Raw genomic sequence first — 26,464 nt, 5'->3', positions numbered from 1 at the left:
GATCTGCCTGCCTCTGCCTCCCGAGTGCTGGGATTAATGGCGTGCGCCACCACCGCGGCAGTGACAGTCATCTCTTTGTGATGCTGATAAATATTAAAATGCCCATTTCTCTTCCCTTTTTTTATAAGCTCCATTATACACCTTATGTATAGAGCATATTCATGAAATAAATTGTTTTATTTTATTTTAACTTTTAATTTTTTTCCTTTTATTTTATTTTACAGTACCATTCAGTTCTACATATCAGCCACGGATTCCCTTGTTCTCCCCCCTCCTCCCCCCCTTCCCTTCCCCCCAGCCCACCCCCATTCCCACCTCCTCCAGGGCAAAGCCTCCCCCAAGGACTGAGATCGACTTGATAGACTCAGTCCAGGCAGGTCCAGTCCCCTCCTCCCAGACTGAGCCAAGCATCCCTGCATAAGCCCCAGGTTTCAAACAGCCAACTCATGCATTGAGCACAGGACTCGGTCCCACTGCCTAGATGCCTCCCAAACAGATCAAGCCAATCAACTGTCTCACCTATTCAGAGGGCCTGATCCAGTTGGGGGCCCCTCAACCTTTGGTTCATAGTTCATGTGTTTCCATTTGTTTGGCTATTAGCCCCTATCATTTTCTCTAAACTGGCATACCTCACCCTCTGTAATCCACTTGATACAGTGATACACAAAACCCAGGAAGTCTTAAGCTCAAGTTTTTCTGTAACTTTTCCCAAGTATTAGGTGGTTCACTTCAGTACAGTAGGTGGGATGATGGCCATCTCTGTCATTTGCAAGCCCGGGATATAGCCCTGCCCAGGGCCTAGCATCAGCCTGTTTATTTGAGCTGGATTAGATTTGTGACCCCATGTCTATAAATTTGATGTGTAATTTTGGCCCACTGCTGAGTGTAACCCTCCAGCTTGTTCTGGAAAGGATCTTTTCCTCATTTGTTGGCTCTTTGAGCTATTCTGACTAAGTTTGGAAGGAGAGTTTCAGTGTTTTAGGTCTGTGTGCTTGGCTAGAGTATGGGGAATTTTGTTGTGGTCCTAGCCTCTGAGGAACTTGGAACATGGCCTAAGAGGTTGCTTGGTTTACACGCTTATAATAACTTGGAGCTGGAAGGGACCACAGAGGCCACCTACACCCTACACCAACCCTCAAACAGATGCAGAAACTCCAGAGCCAAGAGGGGTCAAACAACTAACCCAGGGTCTTAGAATGAACTTATGGCAAAAGCTGGGCCAGAATCCATGTCTCTTCTCAGGGTCACTCTCTTCCCATGACCACAGCCCCTCTCTAGTCTTTGGCACACCTTCCAGTTAACCTAATAAATAGGATGTTTGGTCTTAAACTTTGGACAGGGTGAGTACCATGGGGATTAGCTAATAACTATTGCCTTTTGTGGTAGAGCAAACATCTGGCCCAAGACTAATGACTGAAGAAAGCAAAATAATGGAGCAAAGCAAGGACATTACTGACCAATGCAGAAGTGAATATTAGCAAAATCACTAAAGGAACTAAAAATCCAACTAACATAACTGGTCCTGTATCTTTGTGTGGCTTATAAGCAATTCAAGTGGTCTCTTGGACAAGCATTTTGCCTTTACTTCATTGGGGGGGGGGGGGTTGGCTGATTTTGATGGAAGTGTGTGGTTTTTTGTTTGTTTGTTTGTTTTGTTTTATTTTACCAAGAAAAAAGATTACAGCTTAAACAGTCAGAAAACTTTGCCTTTATTTGTTTTCTATTTATTATTATAGGGGACAGGGGCATTTTGGAGGTTTTGCAGAAGGAGCTTTCATGTCATCCTTATGCACAATTAGTAAATTTTAGATGCCATCTTGACTAGACTGGAGGATGCATAGTTGTTTGGCAAGGCATTTTTGATGTGTCTCTCTCTGAGGGTGTTCCTCAAAGATGTTCACACCGGGGACAGTGGACTGAGGCATGAAGCTCCACCCTTGCTGATGCTAGTAGATCTCATCAATGCACTAAGGGGCTGAAGAGAACAAAACGTAGAGCATGGAGTAATTGGCTTCTTGCCTAGAGCTGGGATATTTATCTTCTGATCCTGGATGTGAAGGGCTCAGATTTCAGACTCTGAGAGTTAAACCAGGAACCCTTATGTCTCTGGCCTTTATCCTAAGACAAGATTATTCCAGGGCTCTCTTAGGTCTCCAGATTACAGACAACATATTATATGACACTGCCTCTCTCATTTCAAGAGTTTAATCTCATAGGAAACCCAGTTATGCATCTATATATTTGTACCTCTCTGCATCAATCTAACCAGCTCTGTTTGTCTGCATATGTTCCTTTGGTTTTGTTTCTCTGGAGAACCCTGACAGTGAACCCTGTGACTCTGCTCATGTTAATACTTTATGACTTTGGTAGTGATTGACTTCTGTAATAGATATTTAGAGCTTGGGTTGTGGCATATTGGGGGAGTGCCTGTAGGGTTCAATGCCCAGCACTACATAAATGGGCATGATGTCACATTCTGTAATCCTAGGACTCAGGGGATAGAGATAGAAGAATTAAGAATTCAAGAGCATCCTCGGCTACATGATGACTTTGAGGTCAGCAGGACTACATGTGACCTGAATCAAAACCGAAAATATCAAGAGCAACTGTGTGTGTGTGTGTGTGTGTGTGTGTGTGTGTGTGTGTGTGTGTGTGTGTGTGTTTCTTCTGCTTGTTTTCTTTGCAAATTAATCATATACCCACACACTTTAGTTTCATCTCTCCCCATTTACCTGCATAATATTACCATTTTCCACTTACTAAAACTTTCATTTTGAATCATTTTAATAACATCAAAACTCCTCTTTTTATGGAAGCATATTAAATTAAAATTTTGCCTTGTGTGAAATACTTAATCTCAATTTTATATCAAATACTCTCATGGCAGCAGGTCAAAAAGTACAAGAAATTTATTCATTTCTCTGGCCCATATATCCTAAAGACACTGGGTTTTGTATAGCTTAGCTCATAGTCCCTGTGATGGTATCTAATTGTTTCTGTCCTGGAAAATTGCATTTATTTATGGCTACTGTAGTAAGTCAAGAAGTTGTAATCACTATATATGATGCATACAGAGAGCCATGTAGGTGTCACATGTATATATTACATTTTAAAATGTTAACCATAGTATTTGATTTTAAGATAAACATTGTTGGAATGGCACAGGTTATATTGTTGGTATGGTCTGCCATTTTTAAAAACCATGCATCCTGGAGTTTGAATCTTGACTTTGGCAGCAATCTTGGGTTGATCCTTTATGTAGTAAAAGGAGTGGTGACAGAATACCACAGTAAATGCCACTCTAAACTGCAAGGCAACATAACCTTTACCCCTGTATGTTGTTTTATGTCAAGTATTTGAGCAGAGAAACATAAACCTATAACCTAAAAGTACAGTGCTCCAGAGTCCAGGAACTAGCATGTTCACATCATCACCCTCTTTTAGTTGAAACTCAATGAATAGCATCAGAAACCTGGACTTGCATGATGGCACACACGCAAAAATGATAGATAGATAGATAGATAGATAGATAGATAGATAGATAGATAGATAGATAGATAGATAGTAGATAGATAGATAGAATTTAAAATTAGCATTATTATAGCTTTGGATTATATTGTGTTAGAATGCTTTATTTTGAAAATTGTTTGAGCTGTTGACTTAAGTTTTCAAAAGACCAAAAATCCATTAAATGAATTTGGCTTAGAATTAGGACAGACTTTCTAACAATTTCTCAAAGTCTGTTTGCAGTTTTGTGAAGTTTATTTATGCAAAGCAGTCTTCTCAGTATCAGTGATGACAAAACAGAAATATTGATCATCTCTGAAAATAGTATGACTCCTCAACATCCTGCAGCTTCTAATGTTTAACCAAGACTTAGTAACACTTTATGTAGATTAAACAAGCACATATATCTCATTAGCATGAAAATTTGCCTTTATCTTTAATAAATTATAAAACTATAAGCATAGCAAAGAATTGTTTAAAAATATTTTATTATTACCAGTAAATGTTTGATTTGTATACTTATATTTTATACTTGTATACCTTGCATAAAAATATCTTGAGTCCACAGAGACTGGAGATGGAAAATGTTTAAAAAGCGATGTTTTAAGAGATGAGGAAACAAAAACTTGAAGCTATGAGTTCACTAGTCCAGGGTCAAAGTACATGTATGTTTATATTTTATTAACTTTGTAATATTTTGTCACTAAAATTGTTCTATGTTAAACAGGCACAAAAACACACAAACTATAAATCTTTATTGGAGAAGCCCAGAAATATACTTAGTCTAAGTGCCTCATTTTATCAAAGATTAAGATGACGTGATTTTATTTTACTTTTCACATTTCACAGGTCTTCTCATCTGATCCTTTGTATTCTTTCCGCCTCCTCTTTCACAATGTTTCCTGAGCCATGAATGAGGGTAGGTTAATTAGGTGATTCATCCATAGCTGAACACTCATGTTAAATTATTCTTGGCACTTTGACCAGTTATGAGTCTCTGTAATAACTGATACCCACTGGAAACATAGCTTTTTTGATCAATGTTTAGATTAACACACATTTATAGATATAAATACTCAGAAGGCACTCTGATGGTATGACCATTTAACATGACAGCCATTAGTAGGGCTACTAGGGCTTATGATACCCCAGTCATGGATTTTGACTAGGTTCAGATGACCAGGCATGGAATTCTTCCTGTAGAGCAGGCCTCATATCCGAAGAAAATCAGGCTGGTTATCATCACGCTCATGCCACTGTTGCATTGGTGGGTATATTGAGACTGCGCATTTTCATCTTCCTGCATTCACACTGATTCTTGAAGACTGAGGGAACACACACACACACACACACACACACACACACACACACACGCACACACGTGCGCGCGCGCACACACACACACACACACACACAAACACACCCAACAAAACAAATTCTACCTCTGCTACTTTTAACAGTGTATTGTAATCACACATACTCTCTTGAACAGTGTCAATTCATTTGGTTCATTGATACATTGTTAGTTCATGGTCTCCATTTAAGGTTTTATGAGTATCTGTCTATCAATCTACCTATAAATGTCCATGTAGCTACTCATCAGTGCTCCTCAATTTGGAAACATATTCATCATTCATGGAAATCCCTGCCAGTTTTTCATTCTATTAGTATCATTCTTTCAATAGTTCATGAAAATGATTTCTAAGGATTTTCTACATTTCTAGGCATTATGTACAAGAAACTATAACTGAGGGGATATGGGATTATCCAGTGGGGAAGTGCCAGCATATATTCCAAGGTCTGGGTCTCATCCCCAGCACCGCCTACACCAGGGTGAGGGAGCCACACAGGCCTGTAATCCCAGCTACTTCAAAGGTAGAAGGCGGAGAATCCAGAGTTCAAGGTCATTGCCCTGGGCCTCAGCCAGGTCCTAGAGTACTAGGGCTGTGTGAGAGACTGTCTAAAATCAACCATAGAAAAGTTAGGGATTACTTTTTCTACCTCATGTGCCTGTGAGCTGACTTGGAGTTTGAAGTGCTTTCTGTGGAAGCCTGATGACTGAGGTTTGATCCCTGGAACCCATGTACAGGTGAAAGCAGAGACCTGACTCAATAGAGTTGTTCTTTGACCTCCACAAGTACATTGTGGCACAAGTGCCCAGACAGACATTTTATACACAGAGATACAGGGTAATAATAATAGTGTAACAGCAACAATGATTTTAAAAAACAACATATGAACTGGAGGCTCTGCCATTGCATGCATGTGCCTCCACATACAATATACAATCATAACTAAAGAAAGTTGGAGTTTATAAATTTTGGGCTTTCTAATCCTGTAGTGGGAAGTTTCTCTGGGTTTGGACAAATCTCTCCCACCTGCAGTCCTGCGGCTGCTTATAAAATAATCACTCAGAGGCTTATATGAATTACAAACTGTATGGCCTGTGGCTCGCTTCTTGCTACCTAGCTCTTTCATCTTAAATTAACCATTCCTATTAATCCATATGTTTCCACGTGGTCAAAACATTACTGGTCTGCTGGTATCTCGTTGCTCCTTTGGAAGCAGCTGGGGTCTCTCTCGACTCCACTCTTCTTCTCTCTGTGTCTCTACCTGTATTTCCCACCTGACTGTAAGCTTTCTTACCATAGGCCAAAACAGCTTTATTTATTATCCAGTGGGAGCCACACATATTCACAGCATACAAAGACATCCCACAGCATTATCGTAAGACAGAACCTTTACAAATAAGGAGAGCTCATTTCAGATGTCACCAGCTGCTGTCACTGCCTCGGGGTTTACAACTATAATTGTCAATGGTCTTCTCTCAGGGTCTGGGTTTCATGAGAAAGAATCAGAAAAAAAAGACTAAGTGCATAAATGATTGTTTTAAGACAAATGAAAGCCATTGTCCTGTCAAGTCACCTCCAAGTGGAGGCTCATAGGGTACAACAGTGCAGAGGATCAGAATGTCACACAGCACAAGAACATAACAATTCCAAAGTCACTCCGTGTCCCAGTCCTCAGAAGCATGGTTGCATGACAGGAGATCCCCTGGATTTTGCTAAGCCATATCTGCTGTAATGTTAAATTCGTGTTTTAACTGAATTCTGTTGGATAAACAAGTTTCCTCTTAATGCAACATGGAAGTGTATCCTGCTTAATAATTGCTCTAAAGCTATAAATGGAAACATTTGTATTTCATGATACATTTATATTTACTAAAGGATCCTTTAATTAAAAATACCCAAATCTATATTTGAATTCTTATATATTTATATATGATATATAACATACAGTGCAGTGATATTATAAATAATACACACACATACAGAAAAGCACACACAATACAATGTAGTTTTGTGTCTATTTTTCTTTTGCTTTTCTCATGAAGGTGTCTAAACTAGGGAACCTCAACGTTGAATCACAGATAATTTCTTTTGCAGTTAATTACTTGTTGTAGATTGTTCTGTGCATACAGAACACCAGCCACAACTCCTTAACTACAGTTGTGGCAAATGAAAAGGTGTCCAGTTATTGCCAGATGTCCTGTGGGAGTCAGGATTGCTCTGCTTCTGAATCAGTGGTCTATACATCAGTCAAATACAACACCACTGCCTGACTATATGTGTGTATGAAATGGTCTTTGTTGTCTGTAGATGAGGAAATGATACAGGTGGCACATGGATTGGTTGCATTGTGAGGAGCAGGTCTTGCACAGTTGGATGAGTGCTATCATGGTAGAAGGTAATTATATCTGCATTTAAAATACTTTTATCTGGCTCCTGGCTTGGACACTAATTCTCACTGATAACTGGATTCTGGTTTGAATCCTCATATTTATGCATTCCACTCAGGCATCTAAGCAGATGTGTTACCCACTGCCTTTACAGAAGCCCAAGCACTCATTATATGCAAATGAGGTAACCAATGGACACTATCAAGGTGTGTTAGATATGACACACATGTCGTAGCTGGGGAAGCAGATATGGAATCCCATGTTTTTAGTGATGGAGGGAATGCAGTTTAAATGCAAAACACAAAACATTCAGCCTTTCTGTTTCTAAGATGAAGTACTTACGATGAATGCTTTAGTTTTGTGGACTTTTATTATCAATGCTAATAGCTCATTTCTTTCATTTTGCAGCTGTTCTATTATTTTTGAATAATTTCAAACATTTTACAAAACATTCCAAAAATAGCACTATGCTTTTCTCACAGATTTTCCACACAATTAACGTCTCCTACATTTGCTTCATTGATTTTTGTACAAATATACACATATTGTTATGATACCAAGAAGTTTGAGAGTAAGTGTAGATATGATGTAACTTTAGACATGGATACTTTTGAAACTGATATTACTACGGTAGAAACATCTACATCAAGATGGTCAGACTTGTATCTTGTTTCACTTTATTTTTCTCTATAATAAGCATGCAGCAATTGGTGATGGGAGGCTGGAGGCCTGGCTCAGAAGTTAGGAGCACATACTGCTCTTGCAGAAAACGAGGTAGGTTCCCACTCTGAGTACTTCACTACCACCTGGAGATTCCAGAGAGCTGACACCCTCTCTTGTCTTCCATTGACACAGAACTCATAATGCACATTTACATACAAATGCCCAGAGTCACACACAGGCATCCCATTAAAAATAAAATTTTTAAATAGCATGGGGTCTAGGCTGCTGCCCAAGATTATTGGTTTCATTTATATATCTCTGCCTCCATTCACAAATAGCAGTCCCCCAGTCTGTCTTCAGCTGGAATTTTTTTCTTTTTTTAATATTAAGCCCATTTGTCATGTAGAGTACCCTTCATACTAGGTCTGTCTGATGTTTAGTGAGGGTTAAATTATGGTTGGATTTTGCTGGAAGAAGGCCTCAGTGTAGTGTTGTCTTTCCTGTCAGGGACATCCAATTCTCACACATCCCATTCCGGGTATCCTACTCTGAGCACTTGTTACAGAGATGTCTACATTGAAAAGTTACTATTTCCCCTCATAATTAATCAATGCCTTTTAAGACAGTTCTGACACATTCTGCTCATTTTCTTGTTCTCCTCAAACCTCTTTCTTTAAGAAGTTTTTAGACTTGTTTATTTGATGTGTTTGTGTTTTGCCTACATGCATGTATGTGCACCACATGTGTACAGTACATGCTGAGGCCAGAAGGCACTGGATCCCTTTGAACTACAAGTGCACTTAACTAATGAGCAATCTTTCCAGCCTCGGTTTTCCTTTTTAAAGATCTGTCTCTGTTTCTGTCTCTCTCTCTCTGTCTGTCTGCCTCTGTCTCTCTCTCTGTGTCTTTGTCTCCTGTGTGTATTATTTATGTGTGTGTGTGTGTGTGTGTGTGTGTGTGTACAAGAGAATGCTTATGTGCACTAGGAAATAGGAGAAAAATATTGGGTGTCCTGCCCTTTTGCTGTCCCCACTATCCCCATAAGACACGGTCTCATGTAGCTCAGGCTGACCCATAACTCACTATAGAGCAAGGATGACCTCCAAATCCTCTTGCCTCTGTCTCTTAAGTGACAGAAGAGCAGGTGTACACCACCTTGCCTTCTGGCTATCCTCAAACTGTCCTGCTGAAAATTGTCACCCATATCCATTGACATCCATGGGTGCCAAACAGTGGTTCTATAACTCCAACATTCCTTCTGCTTCTGTTACCTTTCCTTCTAGAAAGGGCAGCTTCTCTTCTTCCACTTTTATTTTATAATTTTCTTATGAAAATACAAACTCAGAGATCCTTTTCATTTTCATTTTATGGATTAAAAAAAGTGTCACCAACATTAAGATAATTGATGCTCTGAGCACAACTCCAGGGATGCAAAGGTGGTGGTCAATATGAAGAAATTGGCTTGCTTGTTCTCCATGTGGCTCATCAGCTTCTTTTTCAGCCACAGTCAGGAGCTGGTTTCTCCTAAAGATGCTGTCACTCACAAACTGGGTACAATCTGTGCCTCAGTGAGGCATTGAAGTGGAGCCAGAAAGCAAAAGTCCTTTTCTCTGGACTCCAGGAGCATTCTATCAGTTTTCACTGTGCTAAGCACACTAATGGCTCAGAAGTTGGGTGGGGGAAAGACTCTTATCAAGTCTCAGCATATAATGTACTGCAGGTCCCCAGCTGGATGAATGGAAGAAGCTTAGCAATTCAGTATCTTCTGAATAATAGCATTTATTTTATACTCTGAGAAGTCTGAATAACATTGCAGATTCTTTTGGTGTAATAGCTTCGTTGGGCTAATTGACTCGAACGGCAAAATTGCTCCTTAAAAAAAAAAAAGCCACACAGTTTTGATTAATGAGCCCAGTAATAAATCATTAATCTTTTCAGCTCAGAAATGATAGGAGCAGTGTTATGTTTTGTACCCAGTAATATACTTCTAGATTTTTGTGCTGATACAGTGGCCACATTTTAAAGATCTCGTCACCAATTTAATGTGCCCAAGTCTGCATAATTTAATATAACATCTAGCAACTTTACAGTGGAAGAATGTCATGGGTCGAACCCGAAGTAGCGGTAATTGTTCTGTTATGAGCATGGTTTGTATTCAGTTAGGAGTGGTCTTTTTGTAATATCCTAAGTTTTCTGAGTAATTGTAATTATAAGGCTATTAATGAGTTACTGGAGTTCCCTTGTGTACCTGGCTTGCTGCTAAGTTTTCAGTACACCGTGCATTGAATTTCACATTAACTCTCAGAAGTTATAAGCATTGCTTGCACTTTTATGGTTCAAGAAGTTTTCTGAGAATTGGTAATAATGAGCTAACAGCATAGACCCAGCTAATGCCAGTTCCCATACCACTGTGTGTTCACCTGCCATGCTCCCCCATTTCTGGGAGGTGATGTATGAGCAGATCACTTTGGGGGAGTCAGGGCTGCATGCAGTTATGTAGACAACTAAACAGATGTGTGCAGCTGTCTTAAGCCTTTGCATCTCTGAGGGGTTTATATTTCAGGGATCAATTTCCATGCTCATGGTGGAGCCAAGACATCATTTACACATTGTCTCAAGCTGTCTAATCACCAAGGAAAAATAGAATTCCAAATTATGAGCTGTAAAATTCTGAGGTCAAATGTCTACATTCCTGACTTTGCTGTTGTGTTAGCTGATATAAAATAGCACCTTATTATTAAAATTCAGTCATAAGCTGCCCACTAAGCTGAGATATCTATGGAAGGCATGTATCATCCCCAATTGGGCTTGTCTTTAGGATATAGCTCAGCAGCCAGCATTTGCTAAAAGATTCAAGAATTACTAAATGATGGCCAATAACATATGTCAAGAAAAAGTAGAGGGTCCCTTTAGTGAAGTGCCCTAAGTCCCAATAGGTAAAGCGTCTTTGTATCTAATTAGTGTGGGGACTCAAGTGTCTCCAGCTGTCTCTAGTGTGTTACTCTTCTGGACCACAGGATTCCTTCCAATTCAGAGCTGAGAAGACACATGAGGTGTGTGCCCGTGTTCTACAGTGACCCTGGACGCTGCCAGTGAAGCCATCTGTTCCACTGCTGAGCCACATTAAGAGTTGGACTTACCTTGCTCTCACTGGTACACTTAAGGAAATTAACAGTAATGCAAGTGCCAGATACAAACTGGCAACGATGATGGAAAACATTCTTTTAAAAGTACAAGTAGTTTGCCTCGTTTGAACCCCGGCAACACTTGTTTACACCTTCTCTTTGCTGTTCTCAACAAAGATCCTCATGTTAGTTTGAGACAGGGAGGTAAGATAGAATCCTAGGGTCCTCAATATGCAGTGCCTGTTGATAAAACAGGGAGACACACCCCCTGTATACATATTCACACAGACACACACAGACACACAGACACAGACACAGACACAGACACAGACACACACACACACACACACACACACACACACACACACACACACACGCTACACTTCACAGAACATCTTCTCTGGGCTTGTGTTAAAGGTCACACACAGGCTGCCAAATCTTTGCAACCTGTTTAGATTCTCCTTGGAGACACTAGGATTGCATCAGCCTGGAGTATGTTGTCCTCCACCTAGACTGACAGAATTTTAATGCAAGGCTGAATGAGCTTTTAAATGTCAGTCTAGAGCTGACTGTTCCCTCTACTGGATGGCATACCCATGGCCCCGCAGAGTCAGTTTCCTGTGAAATTGGCAGGACTAGTTTAGAAGTAAAAGCAGGCTCAAGGAAAAACAGCAAGACTGCAGCACATTTGTACAGAGAGTTGCGGTTGCCCACTTTCCATATGCCGAAGGTAGCTTTTGTTGGTATAATCCTCTTGAAGTAGAGGTTAGAAGAAAGTTAGTTTTATTTTCCTCAGTATTGGGAAAATGTCACAGTTCTAGTCTTAACTAATAAGGCTTAACCCCTGTCCCCCCTTGCTCACTCATTTCCCCAGTATCATTAAGATGTTTATTCTTAAGAAGGTGAAGTATCTTGCTAAGTAGCTTATGCCTCAAGAGAAACTCTGTAGGAAACCAGCCAGCAATACATTCCCCATTTTAATCTCTTAGAAAGTTGTGACTCAGCCATTAAACACAGTGTGTCTACAGCATCTGTCTTGAATTGGTTGGATTCGCTTCTGGCTGGATTTCTCAACAGCTGTGTGTGCCTGGGCAATTGCAGAGATCCTGATAACATGGGCTTTCTCACGTGTAAAATGGGGTAAGAATAGACTCTACCTCAAGGGTTTCTTGAAGCCATAAAAATATGATGAATTTAAATGGCTTTAAAGTACAGATAGTTCTTGGCATATTGCTAGATAATATTCCTGAAATGATTATAATACTAAAAACAAATAATTTATATAAAATGATGTTAGTATTAGTCCCGCGTGGCAATGAACATTCTCAGTGCCTTTCAGGTGATATAATCGGGATGAAATTATATGAGAAAGTTATTCAGTCATCCTCAGCTGTTTATTTCTTTTATTGATGTGTAATCATTGCACCTGGTACTGAGTTATGTAAGGACACTTCTGTACATGCAGATAATACACTTTGAGTATATCCCTCTACCCCTTATTCATTGTATAACAGAAACTCATTTCCTGATAGGTCTTGTATTTTTTTCAAATTACCATAATATTGCAGACTTTCATGATTATATCATCCTTTATGCTGTGTTCTATGACTATGGTCTACCTAGTCTAGAATAAGAATGATTGTCCTTGAGGGTAATTTCATGTCCTGATCAGGATTGTACCTCAATAACACATTTCTGGGTGTAGACTAAATATAAAGTGGCCTCAGACTCAAAGATTTGCCTGCCTCTGCCTCCTCAGTGCTGGGATTAAAGGTGTGAATCACTATGCCCAGCTAAATGTTCACATATTCTCTCTTTTTTTCCTCCTCTTCTTTCTCCTTCCTTCTCTTCTTCCTCCTCTTCCTTCTCTTTCTTCTTGATTGGATTAATGATAGAATACTCATAATGACTAATGGCAGCATGTGCACAGAACTATAATCCTGTACTTGTTCAAAGGAGAATCAAATAATCCTTAACAGATCAAATGACCTCTTTCTGTCCCGGGATACTCAGGAGCTTGATGATATAGACACCTAGAGGCCCTTCAGAGTAGAAAAAGAGACCAAGAAAATGTGGAATCTGTTCACAGTATTGGGTTGCTCTCTGTAGCTTTGTTCCCTGGTTTCACTTTTGGCCAACAGAATTGTTAGGACAAAGTCATTCATGGGTCTTTGTGGCATGATGGTATGTTACAAGGAAACTATTAGGAGATTGCACTATTTTACGGTGTAAGTCTATCACATTCTCATGGGGCAAGGCATCCTCCAGAGTTGGGGAGGGGACTGATGGTTCTGGACTGAGAGTCCAATGTGACATGTGGCTCCAGTGTGACATGTGACAGGAGTCCAGGAAAACCCTGAAGGAACACACCACATGGCTGATCATGGGTACCACACACAGACTCAGAGACTCACTTGCTCAGTCACATGCATCTGAACTCACCACTGCCCAAAAGATACAAAGCAAATTCCACACAGGACCAGTGGTTCATATTGTCAGAGATCCATTCACTACAATTCTACTCTGTATTCTGTGAATAAAGCCTTCTGACTGGATCAGAGGCTGTTACCTCCATTCACCAATGCTCTGCTTGCATTAAATCTGACATAATTTAAAAGTCTTTATGATTTGTTGTTTTTAGAAAATTGTATCTATTCATTTTTACCTTGGGGAAGTTGTTCTTAGTGGCATCTCATCCATAGGCTAAGTTCATTTGTGCCACATAAACATTGCACAACACTAAGATCACATTAAATGTATTCTTCTCTACAAATATTTACATTGATGATGAGGACTGTCAAAATCTTTTCTCCTAGCCTTTTGAAATGTATGATACATTCCTGTTATCTGTACTTGCTGTACTGAGCCGATGCCCAGCAGAATCTCCTGTTCCTATATAACTGTACTGTGGTACCTGTAAATCAGCCTTCCCTTCCCACTGCTCTTCTCACTGGGAACCCCTATTTTACTTTCAACTTCTTCTTTAAAAATTATTTTAATATGTGGTGTGTGTGTGTGTGTGTGTGTGTGTGTGTGTGTGTGTGTGTGTGAGAGAGAGAGAGAGAGAGAGAGAGAGAGAGAGAGAGAGAGAGAGAGAGAGAGAGAGTTGTAGTCATAGCAAAGCACTCTTGTGGAAGTCTAAGAACATCCCTAAGGCATCTGTTCTCCCCTTTGACTGTGTGTGCCGCAGAAATTGAACTTGGGTCATCAGGATGGGCAGGAATCGTCACTTGCTGAGCTGTCTCACTGGCTTTCTGCTCTCAGCTTCGGTGAAACCAACCAGCTATTGTACATTCCCTGTATGAGTCAGTTTGTGTGGCTGGCTTGTTTCACTTGACATAATGATCTCCAAGTTGTCTCAAATGAAAAACTTCCATTCTTGGTATGATATTATATCATGGTGGGTAACCCATTTGCTTTAATCATTATCAGTTGCCAAACATTTCTGTGGGTTCCCAGTTTTGGCTGTTTGAATAGCGCTGCAGTGAGCATGGAAGTACTGATGCCTCTTCCGTATGCTGAGCTCATTTACTTCACTGTACCTACTAAAACAGTCTCAAAGGCAGACCACTGTGCTAGCCTAGCTTTGGGTACACCTTACACTGTTTCTTAAGGTCCCTAAAACAGACAGTCTGGGTGTTTTCCTGCCAAGTGACTGACAGGCCCACTTTAGATTAACTCCTGAGGGCTGGTGAAGTGGGATGTCTTTGTTCTTTACCAGAAAGCCTCTGGCTATATCATAATCTTATGACCTTCTGGGAAGTTCAGAATGTTCTGTCTCCACACAGGGCCAGAGACATGACTCAGATCTCATTCTCTTGACTGCTGATTACAAGCCTGAAGCTTCTCTTCCCAGCTTTACGAGGCCCTGATTATGAGAGAATGGTCCATCCACAGTGCCTTCGAGCCTGCTAGCACCCGGCTACCTCCTAGCAGTTTGACCTAGATGTGGGATGTGCTCCCTCTCTACATGAGCGCCCCTTTGCTGATTTAAGTGCTCCAGGGTTCTGATGCTGCACTAACTACAACTAATGCAAATTCAAAACAAATTCATCCCGTTTGGGCCATTTATATATATAGAATCCTTGAGGGGAAGAAAAAGGGGGACTCATTTCAGGGGGAAAATGCATTCTTGGGTAAAATGACATATTTCTAGTCACATTAACAACAGAGAAATGTCTTTTCTAAATTCTTTATGAACAAGATTAATAGAACTAAGTGATGTGTCAAGAAATCTCTGTTCAGGTGAAGAGATGTGCAGACAGACCAGAATGGAGGAGTTATTGATGGTGACCCAGCCAATTATGTAGATGGCAGCTGTCTATTTTTGCCAACTCAAATATTCTGCACAGTGTTCATTCAGTGACTGTGGGGACAGGAGAAGGGATGCTAGCCTATCGGGGACTCTAACTCAAGCAAGAAGGAACCAAACAATTCAGATACACTAATTGTCATATTGCTAACATCCCACAGAGCCATAACATGCCATTTTCTAGTCATCGAATTTTAAAAGTAGACTCAACCTTATTAGTTGGTAGCATCATTGACCCAAGTGTCAAAGGACAGGACCTTATCTGCTTTATTTTTAGCCCATTTCAAATCCATTGAGTGACCTTGAGACATTCAACACCGGTCCCTTAATCTTTATTTTCTCTGTGTGTTAAATGACAAAATCAGATGAATTTGTTGTCCCTTGCATTCATTCTGAAGCTACCTCTTCTTAAAGAATTAAGCCAATGGCTGAGGAAGTAGTTCAGTTGCTAGACTGCTTGCCAAGCATGCATGAGGTCTTTGGTTCAATCCCCAGCACTGCACAGGGCCAATGTGCAGACACATGCCTTGATCCTGATATATAGGACCTGAGGCAGCAGGGCCAGGTGTTGAAGATCATCCTTAGCTACATAGTGAGCTCCAGACTAGCCTGGGACATGTACGACCCTGTCACAAAATAAAGACATAAATAAACATTAAATAATTGAAGAAAAATTAATGTTCTTTTAGATTATAGCTGTCACAGGTGAAATTCTTCCAAACAGTTAGAAGTACTCATTTGCTTTATAATACCTATCAACCTTCCACCAAATGACTACCTATTTAAGATAAGTCTGATGTGTAAATAACATTGTAAGTAGAAATACAGGGAGCATAGTGTTTTAAAGTCCATTCCACAAAGAACTTAAATTCTATTGTCAGCCAATATATTCAAGACTAACACTGCATCAAGAGATGGAATTATTTAATGAATATCACTGCCCAAAGCCGTGTTCTCTCTGTGAATACAAATTAAGGAATGACCCCATCAAATGCTATGTTGTCTCTGTGAATACCAATTAAGGCACTGGCCTTGCTGCTTGAATTTAGATTCAGAAAATAGCTTACTAGGCAATCCCTTGTGGACTGTGTTCTGGGTGTTCTCAGTACATTGCTGAGTGGCTGCAGCATGCTCAATACTTAGCGAGTCTGGACATGGATTTGAATTGGGATTAACTAGCCTACAGAAAATGACAAAAAATCCAAGCATCTACATCTGGGACGATGATGTAGGGCAAAGGAGCACAGGGGACTGGGTCAGCTCCAACCACGTCATGAGTCTTCCATGACCTGTGACCCATCCACTGGTAAGGTTTGACTGAGTGCAGAGACTCCTGCGTGTTTGAATATGTATTCTTCAATGTATGTCTTATAGAAAACCATGTTCCTAGTGAGGGGGAGATAGCTCTGTTGCTAAAGTGTTTGCCATGCAAGTGTGATGAGTTTGATTCTGCAGGACCCATGTGTCATAGTTACGTTTCTATTGTTGTGATAATACGCCATCACCAAGGCAACTTATAAAAGAAAGCATTTCTTTGGGGCTTATGGTTTCACAGGGTTAGAGTCCATGGCCATCGTGGTGCAGTGCATGGCAGGAGGGTGGAGCAATAGCTGAGAGCTTACATCTTGAGACAGCAATCACAAGGCAGAGAAAGTGCTAACTGGGGAAGGTGTAACCTTTTGAAGCCTGCCCCTAGTGACGTACTTTCTCCAACATGGCCACAACTCCTAACCCCTCCCAAACAGTTCCATCAACTGGGGACAAAGTAGTCAAACATATGAGCCTATGGAGGACATTCTCATTCAAACCACCATGCCGTGTAGAATGGGAGACCCAGTGTTTGATGCTTTGCACTGGGGAGGAGACAGTGTATATCTGGGGCTCTCTGCCTAGCTGGTCTAGCCTAATTGGTGAGACCTGAGCCAAGGAGGCAGATGGAGTTCCTGAGTGAATACCTGAAGTTGTCCTCCAGCCACCATCTTTGCATGAGCCCCTCCTTCAGTGCATTAAGAATAAGTTGTTTCTTTTGTAGTTTTTTTTGTCAGAACTACTTCTCCCCAGTTTAAAACAAGCACTCTAATGTGCCTCTCGCCTCTCTTCATTGAGAATTCCCTTTGCATCAGAGTCAACTAGAAATGTCAAAGGCATCCACAGATAACATTAACTCCTCAATCTGGTCACTATTGTGAGTGACGTTCTATTTATGGCAGGAGACCCTGACTCTCCTGTGACAGTCATGGCATAAAGTTGTGATTTAAAAATGAGTTTAAGTCATTTTAAACCAATGCATGTTGGTTTTAGAAAAACCTTTTAAATAAATAGTTAGTGGCAGGCAAAAAAAATATCTAAGAGCTGATATGCAAATGATTGAAAGTTGGAGAACACTGAGCTGGTTGAAAATACACCGAACTGTTAGTAAGTCTAATTCTAACTCTGTCACTAATTATCAGATTGTCCTTGGGCAGGGTGATAAATCTTTCATGGCTCTCTTTCCTCATTATCCAATACGAACGATGATATTTGCCAAAATACCTTTACAGTTATGATGGGAAGATAAAAATTAAGTGATGGATAGTAAAATACTGTAAAACTTGAAGGTTTATGTGCGTAAGGCTCATTATTATGTATATGCAGCATCAGAGAGAGAGAGAGAGAACGAGAGACCTTCAGCCATCTAATGGAAAAATAATATCTCATTTTCTTATTATCATCATGACATTTGAGGTTTGTTGGTGGTAGTATTTGTGTGTGTGTGTGTGTGTGTGTGTGTGTGTGTGTGTGTGTCAGAAAGAGAAGGAGAGGAAACGAAGCAAGGATTTCAATTGTACATTTCCCACATAGGTGCCATTCCCAAATGCTAAAGCTGTGGCTTTTTTCAGATATTTCTTAATATTTTCCTGGTAATACAAATGTTTAAAGTTAAGTTATGTTTAAATAACAAACCTGGTAGTAGATTTCCTTTAGAGGTTTTACTTATTTTTATAATTTATGTGTGTGAGTGTTTTGCCTGCATGTATGTATCTTTTCCACGTGTGTGCAAGCCCAGAAGACTGAATTAGATCTCCCAAATAGGAGCTAGGGGTGGTTGTGAGCCACAGTGTAGGTACTGAAAACTGAACCTAGGGCCTCTAGATAAGCAACAAGTGCTCTTAGTCACTGAGCCATCTCTCTATGACAAAGTGTTATTCATCTCAAGAATTAATAAAAAAAAATGTGACCTATTTGCATAAAGTTGTTAATAATGCAATTTAGTTTTTAATAAAATTATTTCTTGACCTAAAATAATATTTGGAATTTCATTTTTATAGTCTCTCATTGTTTAAAACCTTACATTTACTTATTCCAGAATATTTTTGGACTTCTTTTGCCAGCTTAATCTCTTGCTTGTTTTTGAAGCTAAGGTTTTGTTTGGGCTAAATTATAATGGTTCAATTAAATGTCTGACTTATTTTGATATTAGTGATTAATTATGAAATTCTGACCCTATTTTGTTTCTGACAATACAACTGTTTCAAAATACATATCACTATGTTTCAATTTATTAATTCACATATGAATTATAGAATGTTCACACATACAGATAAAGCTAGCAGTTGTGGTTTTCCTTGCTATTAAGCAAAGCTTGCGTAAGCATTGTTACCACTGAATGAAAAGTTAGACATAATGAGCTCATTTGCATATAAGTATTCCTGCTTGGTCTGAGATAGCAACTCTCAAATTGATGCAATTATGTGAATCATTTAGAGGACTTGTTAAAATAAGCCTGTATTTGGAGTTCATAATTCAGTATATCAAGGTGGTTCTGAGAATTGGTATTTCTAGGCAGTTTCAGGTGAAATTTTGAAATTTCTATTTATTTTTAATTTATTTCTTTCAAGAGAGATTCTCAGGTTGCCCAGATAGTTTTCAGAATCACTATGTAGCTGAGGTTAGCCTGGAACTTCTAACTCTCATGCCTCCACCTCCTGAGTGCTGAGCTTATAGGTGTACACTCTATAGCTGGCTTAAGGTAATGCTGATGCTGAAGTTCTGGGTCCACAGCATGGTTTCCACTCATCTAGTGGGAGGCAGCATCAGAAAGCAATAAAACTTGTGGCCTAGATGGTGGCCTAGGAAATATGCCCTGCCTTTCACACTTGTGAATTGTGTCACATGGATAAGTTAGGGGTTGAATGTGCCATCTACAAAATGGGTTTGTATAGGAGTAATGAGTGAAAAGACAGTAAGTACCTAGAATGATGACTTCACGAACATAGCACTAACAGAATGGTGAACCTAGACTGGTACAAGAAGGTCAGTAGCTAGTACAAGCATCCTCCAGTGACTGGTTGGCCTTCCATGGCTTCAGTTACCCATAGTAAACCACAATCTGAAACTAGTAAGTAGAAAATTCCAGAAGTAAGTTCACAATGATAATTGTGTATTGACACTATTCTGAATACACAGTGACTCTTGCAGTGACCTGCTATGGTTGTAAATCAGTCTTGTGTCCAATGTGTCTGTATTGTCTGTGTTATTCACCTGTCAAACACTCAGGAGCTGTACCAGGCCATCTGCCTTTTGCCTCGGGGCTTCTTACTTTTCTCCTGTGTATCTCACTTTTCTCCTGTGTATCTTACTTTTCTCCTGTGTATCTTACTTTTCTCCTGTGTATCTTACTTTCACTGCTTCTATGTCTGACTGGCAGCAGCTGCCTGATGTCTGGCCTCGGGCATCTTCCTAGTTCTCTCCTCTTGTTCTTCTTGAGCCTAGATTTCTCCTCTTATTTATTCTCTCTGCCTGCCAGCCCCAACTATCCTTTCTCCTGTCTAGCAATTGGCCATTCAGCTTTTTATTAGATCAATCAGGTGCCTTAGGCAGGCAAGGTGAAACAAATGCAACACATCTTTACATAATTAAACAAATGCAGCATAAACAACTGTCTATATAAATAGAATATTTGTATAAATAACTACACAGTTAAAGTAATATTCTGCACATAAACAAATGCAACACATCTTTGCCTAGTTAAAAAATATTCTACAACAAGGAACAATCTCAGTTATCAGATCTATTGAGTCACCCATATAGTGCCTATTCCGGAACCGTTATTTCACTTACCAGTAACCTCAACGGGCACATGTAGTGATGCTAGCCATGTGAGCATGCCAAGAGAAGCCATGGAGTGTTTCCTTCAAGTGAGAAGGTGAACGTTCACAACTTGAGAAAAAGATTTGTATTAATGGCATGGCCAAGATCTATAATACCAGTGAGACTCCTATCCATGAAGTAGTGAAGAGAGACAAATCATATGAGTTTTGCTGTCACCCCTCTGTCTACAATGGTCACATATAGTATTTTACAAAGATGGGAAAGATGAAATTGCAGGGGTCAGTGCCATTTGAGGTTTGAGGCGTCACTGGTGGATGCCTCATGGATAAGGAATGATTTCTATCTGTGTTCACCTGAGCTTAACTGTAATATGAGCTTGTATGAATATGTTACAAGGAAGGGTGGACAAAGAGCCTGATTTTCATTGATGGCTTTCTTTTTTATGAGAAACGTCCTACACAGAATGGAAGCTTAGTAAAAGGAACTGATGGCCAGATGTGGTAATGCCCACCTATCATCCCAGAATTTGAGAGGTTGGAGAAGGGCATCATGAGTTCTAAGCCACTGTGATGGCTGGTTTTATGTCAACTTGACACAAGCAAGGGCCACATAGAAGAGGGAGCCTCACCTGAGAAAATGCCTCCATTAGATTGGACTGTAAGCAAGCCTATAGGGCGCTTTCTTAATTAGTGATTGATGGGGAAAGACCAAGCCCATTGCAGGTAGGGTCCATCCCTGGGCAAGTGGTCCTGGGTTCTATAAGAAACCAGACTTAGCGAGCCATGGGGAGCAAGCCAGTAAGCAGCACTCCTCCATGACCTCTGCATCAGCTTCTGACTTCAGGTTTCTGTCTTGACTTCCTTCAGTGATAAACTCTGTTACCAGGAAGTGTAAGTTGAAATAAACTCTTTCCTCCCCAAGTTTCTTTGGTCATGGTGTTTCATCACAGCAACATTTGCCCTAACTGGGACAGTCACCCTGGCTATCTAAGGCATTTGGAGGCAGCCTGGGAAGCAGTACCCTTTGAGGATGACAGAGGATGTTAAACTGGATTGCAATTTAAGTGCAATGCTTCTCAATAGACCTCATGGCATTTGTTTCTTTTTCTTCCCTTAGCAACAAGAACAAGACCCTACAAACCTATACATCTCAAATCTCCCCATCTCTATGGATGAGCAGGAGCTGGAGAACATGCTAAAGCCCTTTGGACATGTGATATCCACCAGAATCCTGAGAGATGCTAACGGAGTCAGCAGGGGCGTTGGCTTTGCCAGGTAACTCTTCCTCTGTAAGGAACCCATGTGGGATCTGTCTTTCCTTGTTACTTCTTCTTAATCCCACTCCTTGGCAATATCTAGAGCCTAAAGCAATAGAAAATTCAAAATAAAATAAAATGCAGGTAGCTGATCAAATATTTTATCTTTCTGTAACTTTACTTTAAGCCAAAGAAAAACCCATGAAGTTGTAACTAGACTGTCCTTGCTAATACATGGACACAGACTGTCTGTATGGGCCTCTGACCATAATAATATGCACATTTAATATCCAGTCTTGTCTATATTTGCAAGCAACTAAATCTGAGGGTGCCAGCTTCAGCCAGGATCCCAAAGCAAAAGATCTTGTGTAGTGGAGCTGGGGATGTAGCTCATTAGGTAGACTGCTTGCCAAGTGGTCTGGGCAAAGCGTCTTCATGATTTGCCTGTGGGTTTCCCATGGAGAGACAGGACAGTGAGGAGAAGAGAGAAGAAAGGGGAGACTCAGAGAGTGGCTGTTGTTGGGAAGTCCCAGGAAGGGTGTAAATAAAAGGGAAGGTCAGCAAGGTGTTTGCATTTAGGAGGCACTGGCTGTGTGGTTTTGATAGTTTAGGCAGAATATATATATATTTCATCATAAGAAAAGAAGGAACAGTTTCATTTTAACTTTAAGGGAATGTTTACAAATGATGATCTTGGCCAGGAATAAAGTTAGACGGCTGGGCCTGCCATGCTTTCATGAGAAAACAAAGCCAAGGAGGCCTCGAAGAGAAAGCAGCTGCCTGGGGATAAGAAACTGGAAAATTAAACTGAGTCTTCATAGCCCCACCTGACTGAGTGTGGGCAGAAAGAGGATATTAGGTCAGATGGGAGTCAGGACAGTGTAGACCAGTGGTTCACTCTGAGGTGATCAGTGGAACATACGTGTGTAAACCAGACATGGTGGCATACACTTGTAGTCCCAGTCCTGGAGAGATGGAGGCAGGAGGATCAGAAATTCAAAGTCATCATTGGATACATAGCAAGTCCAAGACCAACCTGTCTTTGTCCTCTTCATTCCCTACCCCTGGCTTGCATGTTTGTTTTCTTTGTTCACTGTTGTTGTTGATGGGTGGGTGGTGAGTGATCGGTTTCATGATTTTCATCCTATGAAGTTCCCAAATAGCTTAGCTGAAAGTTTTAGCACTCCAAGCTGAATCTTCTAAGGACACCAGTCATGGTGGATTAGGCCCCCTTTTAGCTCAATTACCTATTTCCAAATACATTTACCTTTGGAGATATTAGGGGTTAGGACTATAGATGAACTTGCCATGGGGCTACAGAATAACTAGAGGAACAAAGTCTGGGCTACTTGCTCATGTTTCATGCCAATCTTTGTTGTGTATTTTTGGTTTGCCAAAAGGGAAGGAAGCCCCATCTTCTACAAAGGACAGAATTAAACAATCTAAGTCATGAGATGAAAAATGCAATCATGACAGAGTCATGAAAGAGCACAATGCAGATGTCTCTAGAGATCTGTGGGAGGCTGGGGGCTGTCAATTGATTATCCCCCTCTTCTAAGTTCAGCCTCCTCCTCTGCTGTATTCCTCATAGAGAAGTCACAAGGTACCCTTAAAAATTCAAATCTGGGCACATCAGAGTCTTTCAGCATTGCCTGAGTGATTTCATTCCACAACTGTCCCCAGGTGTCACCCCTGGCTTGGCTCACCTTGCAGGCCATGGTTCTTCTTGTCTCATGACCTGGTCAAGACTACTCTTCTTGATTGACCACCTTGTCTACAGCTCCTCTGCTGCCTTCTGCCCACTCAGCTCATAGGTATTGACTGGGCCATTTTTCTTCAAAGAATTCTTCCCTGACCTCCAACCCCAGACTGACACTCAAGTTAAATGCTATTGTTCATACTCATATAAAAGGTTTTTTCTCAAATAAAATTTATCATAGTTGTACCCAATCCTTTACATTTCTTTTTTCTTTTTTTCTTTTTTTTTTTTTTTGATTTTTCGAGACAGGGTTTCTCTGTGTAGCTTTGTGCCTTTCCTGGGACTCACTTGGTAGCCCATGCTGGCCTCGAACTCACAGAGATCCGCCTGCCTCTGCCTCCCGAGTGCTGGGATTAAAGGCGTGCACCACCACAGCCCGGCTGCAATCCTTTACATTTCTATATTCTCCCACTGGATTGCTGGCTTGTTTTCTTTTTAATTCTTAGATGGGTGGATGGATGGATGGATGGATGGATGGATGGATGGATGGATGGATGGGTGGGTGGATGGGTGGATGGGTAGATGGGTGGGTGGATGGGCAGATGGGTGGGTGAACAGATGAATGGGTAAACAAGTAAATGTGTGGATGGATGAATGGAAATTTAACTTTATGATTACCATTCTATGACATTCCTAAGTATCTTGACTCAATAATCTTTAAACTTGGGTCTATGTCCTTGAATCAAAAGTTGAATTCTCCTGAAACCCAGGTCGTTTCTTTGTTTGGTTTTGTTTTTCATTTCCCAGACAGGAGCACGCTGTATCCCAGGATAGCCTCAGCTTCCTCAGTGCTGGGGTTACAAGTGAATGTTCAGCAGGCCTTTCTTCTCTCAGGATTGGATTTGCTGATTTTAGAAGGGGAGGGTGGATTTAAAAAAAAAAAAGTTGAAATAAAGATCCTGATTTCTTATGCCTAAAAATTGAGACAGAAAGTGTGAGCCTGTCTCTCCATGTGAGCCCCTGGGAAGTGGATGGAGAATGAGTCCCCCTTTCTCTGTGAGTTTAGATTTTAAATTCTCAGGAGCAGAACCTCCCATGATTGACCTCATGGCATGGACTGTGACAATGTTTTTAGCTCTACCATGTGTTAGTAGAAGCATCCAGGTTCCTGCTAACTCACAACGTGGTTCTGTTCTCTGGAACCATGGTGGCTCTTGCTTCTGCCCACAGGACTGGGAATTAAATTGTGCAGAGGTCAGAGGACAGCCTCCAGGAGTGGCTTCTCTCCTTCTACCACTCGTGTTCTGAGCACTAACTCATCAGGTTCTCAGGCTCCACGGCCTTTAACTGCTGAGCCATCTCACTCTTGTTGCTTTTCAAAATCCCACCTCCTTTTTCCACTCGCCTTTTCTCCTTGAGAAATCTCTTTCTGAATCACAAAACACAGATGACTGGACAGTGTTCTTGATTCTCCTGGGACTAACACATAGCAAGCTAGAGAAGGTCCTGGGTTGCAGACAGATGCCGTCGGCAGTTGTGCTCAAAGTATTAGCAGCTTTAGAGTCCCCTGAGATCTTGGGAAGTATCTGTTTTCCTGTGATGACCCACCAACTCAGTAGGCTGATGCAAGGCATAGAAAGTCATCTGTAAATGGTACTCACAAGTGCTGGCATGTGCCTGCAGCCCTCTCGGGTTGCAGAGGCATCACTGTGTGTCAGGACCGATTCTCAGCATTATGTGGAAGATCTGTGTCTTAGGGTTTCTATCGCTATGATGAAACATCAAGACTAAAGGAACTTAGGGAGAAAAGGCTTTATTTGGGTTGCACATCACAGTCCATGGAGGGAAGCCAAGGCAGAAACTCAATCAGGGCAAGAATGTGGAGGCGGGAGCTGATGCAGAGCCATGGAGGGGTGCTGCTTACTGGCTTGCTCCTCATGGCTTGCTAATCCTGCTTTCTTATAGAATTCAGGGCCACCAGCCCAGGGATGACACCATCCACAATGGACTGGGCCATCCTGTATCATTCACTAATTAAGAAAGTGTCCTACAGGCCTGCCTACAATCCCATCTTATGAAGTCATTTTCTTAATGGAGGTTCCCACCTCTAAGATGGCTTTAGCTTGTGCCAAGTTGACATAAAGCTATGCAACACACTCTGCAGACAGACTGGTGAAGCCTCACATAGAGTGTCCAGTTCAAGGTTAGGGAGAAGGGTCAGTCCATAAAGCACTTGGGTAGAGAACAGGCCCTGTTTTTCTTTATATCTATTTCCAGGGTCTAGAATGAGACTTGACACATAGTAAATCTTTAGCAATTTGTGTGTGTGTGTGTGTGTGTGTGTGTGTGTGTGCGCGCGCGCGCGTGTGTGTGTGCGCGCGCGCACATGTGCGTACACACAGGTAACTCAAAGGACAAACTCAGATGTCATTCCTCAGATCCACCTCTCTACCTTCCTTTCAAGACAGGTTCACTCACTAGCTACAGATAACCAAATAGGTTAGGCTCTCTGGCCAGTAAGCTCTAGGGATCTGCCTGTCTCTCTAGCACTAGAATTAAAAGTGTGTCCACCATACCTGGCTTTTTATGTAGTGCTGGGAATCAAACTCAGGTGTCCCCTGCTTCTGTGTTAAGCACTGTACCCTTATGACCGAAATTATCTCCCCAGTCACTCTTGAGTAACTTTTGATGACCAAATGAAGCACGTCTATTCTTGGTTATCATAATAGAGAGATGGCACTTGCTGATGACAATAAGCCAATTCTAATACAAGGACCAGTACAGTGTCACAGAAAATCACTGCAGCTTCTGCACAACTTAGGTCTTAGAGAAGCCCTCAGTGTTGCAGGCTCCATCAAAAGAAGATTCTGTGTCCACTGAGAGAGCAGCTACCTTCTATTCATATCTAGTAAGTTGTCACACGTGTCTAGAGAATGTGTGTTTATATTTCAGTGGACAGAACCCACATGGTGTGTCACTTGGATATCACCCTGGTCACTCCTCACCACTACATGTGATCCTTAGTTTCTGCTCAAGAGATCTGAAATTCCTTTGACTAGAAAGAAACATGTCC

General features: G+C 41.0%; 1 protein-coding gene across 11 annotated transcripts in view; it reads left to right on the top strand.

The window, feature by feature from the left end:
• The window catches only part of Rbms3 (RNA binding motif single stranded interacting protein 3), a 794,057-nt gene that overhangs the window by 534,440 nt on the left and 233,153 nt on the right, over positions 1-26,464 (top strand). For all 11 annotated transcript variants that reach the window (XM_042281903.2, XM_042281910.2, XM_042281904.2 and 8 more), the window contains exon 5: positions 21,554-21,711. In XM_042281903.2, coding sequence (XP_042137837.2) covers positions 21,554-21,711 — 158 coding nt within the window. The remainder of the gene's footprint in view (positions 1-21,553; positions 21,712-26,464) is intronic.

The sequence above is a fragment of the Peromyscus maniculatus genome, chromosome 7 (genome assembly GCF_049852395.1).
Source record: "Peromyscus maniculatus bairdii isolate BWxNUB_F1_BW_parent chromosome 7, HU_Pman_BW_mat_3.1, whole genome shotgun sequence".
NCBI lineage: Eukaryota > Metazoa > Chordata > Mammalia > Rodentia > Cricetidae > Peromyscus > Peromyscus maniculatus.
The sequence above is the reverse complement of the archived record's forward strand: the minus strand, read 5'-3'. Positions and strand labels throughout refer to the sequence as shown.